General features: G+C 42.4%; 1 protein-coding gene across 1 annotated transcript; it reads left to right on the forward strand.

Moving 5' to 3' along the window:
* Positions 1-247: 247 nt before the first annotated feature.
* On the forward strand, positions 248-5,536 carry LOC309335168 (baculoviral IAP repeat-containing protein 5.1-like; the record flags this gene model as incomplete). The annotated part of the gene is made up of 4 exons (XM_081850048.1): positions 248-385; positions 3,212-3,321; positions 4,161-4,281; positions 5,163-5,536. The coding sequence occupies 4 exons, from the start codon at positions 248-250 to the stop codon at positions 5,319-5,321; spliced, it is 528 nt and encodes a 175-aa protein (XP_081706174.1). The 3' UTR covers positions 5,322-5,536.

A 5,536-nucleotide genomic window follows, 5' to 3' on the forward strand; every position in this document is an offset into this window, starting at 1 on the left:
GCTGAAAAGCAGAGTAAAAATATTTTTAATAAAGTATTTGAACAGAACAAACCAAACAGGGCTTGGCTGCTGGGCTATCTCTTTTAATTTTTCCTTTTTTGACAACTGCAGATTGCTTTGGGCGGGGTTCCCCCTCGCTCATTTACATTGATGTTCACAGGGGAGACCAATCAAGTCAGCTTAATGCAGTGCCTTAAATATAAAGAGGTAAGTCGTGACAGGGGAACGCTGTTAAGGAGTCACAGAAATGGAGACCGTGCTGAACAAAGTCAACTCAAACTCCAAGTGCCTGCTTGAATATAGAAGCATGCATTATTATGAGAATCGCTTGAGAAGCTTTGCATGCTGGCCTTTTAAAGAGAACTGCAAGTGTACTCCTGAAAGTGTAGGTCTACTTAATCAAACAAATAAGAAAACCAGCTTTTGTAGGTCAGGTATGCATAAGTGCTATTGAGTTGGGGAGGGGAGTTGCGGGTATTTGGGGCTTATTCTTTTTTTTTTTGTGAGAAGATAAATGAGTGTATTTTTTTCTGCCATTTGCAAAGTTGGGCTGGGGGAATCCTGATTGGGAGGGTTTGGAATAGGTAGGTTAATTTTGGGAGGGTGATCATCTTGATCATGGCTATTTTGCCTGAGAGAGTGAAGTTGGTGTTGTTCCATCTCTTCAGGTCTTTGTTGATCTTTGTTGATCACAAGGGGTTGTAGTTGTGAAGGTATAATTTGCTGAGGTTTCTGGTTATTTGTACCCCTTGGTATCTGAACTTGGTGCAACAAAGTTTTATCTGGGCAAATTATTTTTGGGTAGGGGGGCAGGGTGTTGAAACACATAGCCCCGGACTTTGCAAAATCTACCTGTAGGCCCGACACCATTGCAAATGTGTTGAGTTCTCTGATTAGGGAAGTTGCTGTGTTTATGGGGTCTGGTGTTATGACCATTAAGTCATCTGCCAAGAGCCCTAATTTGTAGGTTCTGCCTTTTATTTCCACTCCCTTGATGTCTGTGGCTGCTCGGATTTGGATTGCTAAGGGTTCCAGAGCCAGGATGAATAGGAAGGGAGATAACAGCCACCCTTGTTTTGTGCCTCTTTGGATTGCTATGGTATTGGCGTCCATACTGTTAGTCCTGCATTTTGCTGAGGCTCGGGAGTATATTTGTTTGAGGGTTTGTAACAAGTTAGGACCAAATTTCATCTTAGTAAGCACTGCTAATAGGTATTACCACTCTAAGCAATCAAAAGCTTTGAGGATGTCTAGGGACTTGATTGTCAGTGGGAGTTTAGTTGCCTTGCTGTGTTGAATCAGATTCAGTAATGGGGTCTGTTATATTGCAACCAGGGATGAAGCCAGTCTGGTCTGAGGCTTTCAACTTGTGTAGGAAAATTTTTAGGCGGTTGGCCAAGATTGACGTGAGTATCTTGTAGTCTTGGTTTATTCATGAGATTGGGTGGTATGATTCTACTTTGAGGCTGTCTTTCAGTGGTTTTGGGATGGAGACTATCTTGAAGAAGGTCCTGGGTTTTTTTTTTTAAGTGAGCAAAACTCCTTAAATTCCCGAAGAGAATTTATCTCATCTCAACAGCATTTTTGCTTGTCTCTTTTGACAGTATCCTTGCAGATAAAGGATTTAAGCTACACTCTGTTGCTTGCCTGCCTACCCCAAAATACTGCATCATACTGTGGTTTTACCTTGTAGCTATTACAAATCCTAGAGGTTTTATTTTCTAGCTATTACAAACCCTATAAGTCAGGAGTGGGCAGAAGATAAACAGGGATCTGCTGTTGGATCTGAGTGACTTCAGGTAGATTAGCAAGGACTTCTGCCTCCCGGATGTCTAACCATAAAGACTAAAAAAGCTTCCCTCTTTCCCTAAAAGGATCCCAGGGGGTGGGGAGGGGTGGAGAGGAGAGGAGAGGAGACCAAGAGGGGATTTTTATGTGAAAGGACTTGCACTCTTGGCTCTGGTACCTTGGCTAAGCAGAGAAGGAGGGCAAAATGTGATTCAATTTGCATTTAAAAGTGAATCTACCTAATCTGACTTTCTAAAACAATATGTAAATCAAAACAAGTCATCCTTTGAAATTCGCAGTTCTCTGAATTTTAAGAGGTCTTCAGCCAAGTAATGAATATGCTGGAGAAAAGTGTGTACTTCAAAACTACCTATATTGTTGAATGTATAATATGAAGATGCTCTGTATAAGGGAAAATTGCTTTGCAGAAATGTGTATGTTGGGCAAGACTGCAAACAATAATGTGTCTATTAGGGGAAATTCACTCTCTAATACTGATCCATTTTCACAAGAATGTTTTTTTTTTTTTAATAGCAAATGGATGTGGAAATGTGCAGGACTGTACTTAAGGTTGGGGAAATGAGAACCTTGGGGCATAGCTGTCAACCTTCCCTTTTTTTGTGGGAAATTCCCTTATTCCAGTGCCATTTCCCGCTGTTATCCCGGATTGTTAGATATCCCGTAGACTGTCCCTGGGACAGGTGAGGCTGCTGATCCCTTATTTTCAAATCTGAAAGTTGACAGCTATGCCTTGGGGTTCTGGTAAAGAGCAAACAAATGCTACCGAATGTGCAAAATTAAAGAAGCACACAACTCTCTCGTAAGGTAGATAAATCTTGCAAGGAACCAGCAGAGCAAAACCTTTAGAGAACTTTACTTTACCTTGCATGTTAAATGAGGTCTGCTGGATGTAAAGTTGAAGAGCTTGGATTTTGGGGTAGCAGAAACTGGACAAATTACTGTGATCAAGCTAAGCAGGAGGTACTTGGGGCACAACTCGCGAGAGGAGCATAACTTTAATATAAGACCTGCTACCAAGCCTTTAAAATACGGCAGCAGGGAGCACCTCATTTTCTTCAGATGCATGCAAAAACAGGATTTGCAGAATTGCAACTCTATCTTACTTAAACTTGGGTAGCTCAGTCGGCGGAGCACAAGGCACTTAATCTCAGTGTCATGGGTTTGAGTCCCACACCGGACCAAAAAAATATTCCTGCTTTGCAGAGGGTTGGACTAGGTGACTCCCTTCCAGCTCTGCAATTCTATGATTACATGATTTATACTTGTTAACTTTCAGCATGGGGAAGAAAATATTCTAAGCTGTCAGAGTCCAAAGTGTCAGGATGGCAAGAATCACCCCACGTTGCACAATATAGCTTCCTTGCCAATGTCTTCAGCATGTTGTTCTGCTCTTCTCATTCAGATGGCCAGGGCTGGCTTGATCCACTGTCCAGGAGCAAATGAACCTGACCTGGCAAAGTGTTTCTTCTGCTTAATAGAGTTGGAGGGCTGGGAGCCAGATCACGATCCCTGGTAAGAAAGACCCAGCGGGGTTCTCTGGCCTAGCAATTGCCCAAGGTGAAAACTCTATGAAATACCAAGTGGGGATCAGTGGATAAGACTGCCTTTCTATTTAGGTTACACTCTCTTTGTTCACCTTGGCTAATGCAGGTTAGCTAGAAAAGCACCAATTTAAATTGTTACAGATCTTATTGAAGTGAAAGTGGTATGAAGAAAGTTGTTGAAGCTGGGGAGGGAGGAGGACAAAATTCCTCTAATCTCTCTTGGTACTCTTTTTTTAAAATAATTTTTATTGAATGATTTTATGTTACAAAAAACAATACAGCCATACTACCACTAAATATAATTAAAAAATAAAAATTACGTACTTCAATATTTAGTTTGTTATTTGTTATTTACCGTCTTATTTCCTCCCAAACATTGCTTACAACACACATTTGTGCAGACACCCACACACCCATACCCGCACACAAAATGATAATAATGAAAGTAAATATTTTCCCCCTTTTATCTTCCAAAATCTTTTCTTCAACTTTGACTTCTTGTCAAGTCCCTTTGCATATATTTTATCTTACATTTGAATGTACACAAAACAATAAACCTTTCTATATATATTTTCTAATACATTCTGAAAACATAATAAATCCTTAATTGTTATCCACCTCCTTTTAGTTCCTTTATCACTCGAATGCTAGCACGGAGTCAAAACTATTATTGTATTTTTGAACATATCTTCTATAACCATCCCATTTTCCCTCAAATTTTTGCTTTGAGTTTCCTCTGAGTTTACTGGTCAATCTCTCTTGGTCCTCTTAAGCTGCTCACTTGCCACCTTACTGTTCCCACTGCAGGCTGGAGCATTCCAAGCGTGCCAAAGACTCTTGTGGGTTTTTGTCTCTTTCGAAGAGTTTTGACGACCTGACAGTTGAAGAATACTACGAACTAGAGATGGAGCGGGTCAGGATCTTTCTTGTAAGTAAAGACACGGATATCTGTGGGGATGGAAATTTGCACCAAAATGAATTTTGCCTGTCCACTAGTTCATATAAATCTTGGCATCTCTGTGTCTAAGGGCTTGTCCATACTTACCTTTTTTTTCTCTGTGCCTTCCAGGCAAAGGCCCATGTTTTCCGAATGCTCCTTTTTTAACTCCAGAGTTTTCCCTGAGAAAACGCCGCTTCTTAAGGCTGGAGAGCCAGTGTGGTGTAGTGGTTAAGAGCGGTAGATTCGTAATCTGGGGAACCGGGTTCGCTTCCCTGCTCCTCCACATGCAGCTGCTGGGTGACTTTGGGCCAGTCACACTTCTCTGAAGTCTCTGAGCCCCACTCACCTCACAGAGTGTTTGTTGTGGGGGAGGAAGGGAAAGGAGAATGTTAGCCGCTTTGAGATTCCTTCGGGTAGTGATAAAGCGGGATATCAAATCCAAACTCCTCTTCTTCTTCTTCTGAGGTGCGGCAAACAGCAATTCAGGTCTTCAGTAGATTGCCATTGGCTCTGATTCAGCAGTAAAGAGTTCTGACCCTAACTCAAGTAGGAAAGGGTTGGAGAAAATCTTGCCACTGGAACAACTGGTGCGAAGTAACAGGTGGCAACATTTTGCAGGGGAGTTCCTTATCACCCCCCCAGAGGTGTGCAAGGTGCCCCTTTCGTAGCAATTGTGTGCACATTGCTCTGGGCAGCATGTCACAAGTCCCCATTTTCAGATGCAACCACCCCACGCAGGGGGACACTGAGCATGAGGCACTGGCGGTTCCAGGCTCCTTGCCATAATCTTGCAATATCTAAAGTAGCTGCTTGCAGTCTTTAACTTCAAAAATGGCAACTAAATAAAATCTACCCCCTTTCTTCTCCAGAGCAAAACTGGCCAAAGCGTAATAAACGCCTATGAGAAAGAAGTGGCAGCAACCAGGCAGCGTCTCGTGGACCATTTTGTGAACAAATACCAGTATGTCCCAGAGCCTGACCCAGCCACTCCTGCTGCAACAGAGAATGACATGCCCACCACCACGTAGAAAGAAAATGGGCCACCACGAAGACAAGGGAGGCTGTTGTATTGACAGTGATGCAAGTACTGTAATACATACCTGGGAGAGACTTTCGGGCGGACTATATGGCATTGGGGGGGGGTCACAGGGGATCTGGCAGTACCGCATCTTGTGTAATGCTGCTCTGTATGAAACCAGTAACCAAAAGCTGAAGTATTTTTTTCGACTTATGGAAGGCATAA

Source organism: Podarcis erhardii (assembly GCF_964252035.2).
Source record: "Podarcis erhardii genome assembly, chromosome: 1".
NCBI lineage: Eukaryota > Metazoa > Chordata > Lepidosauria > Squamata > Lacertidae > Podarcis > Podarcis erhardii.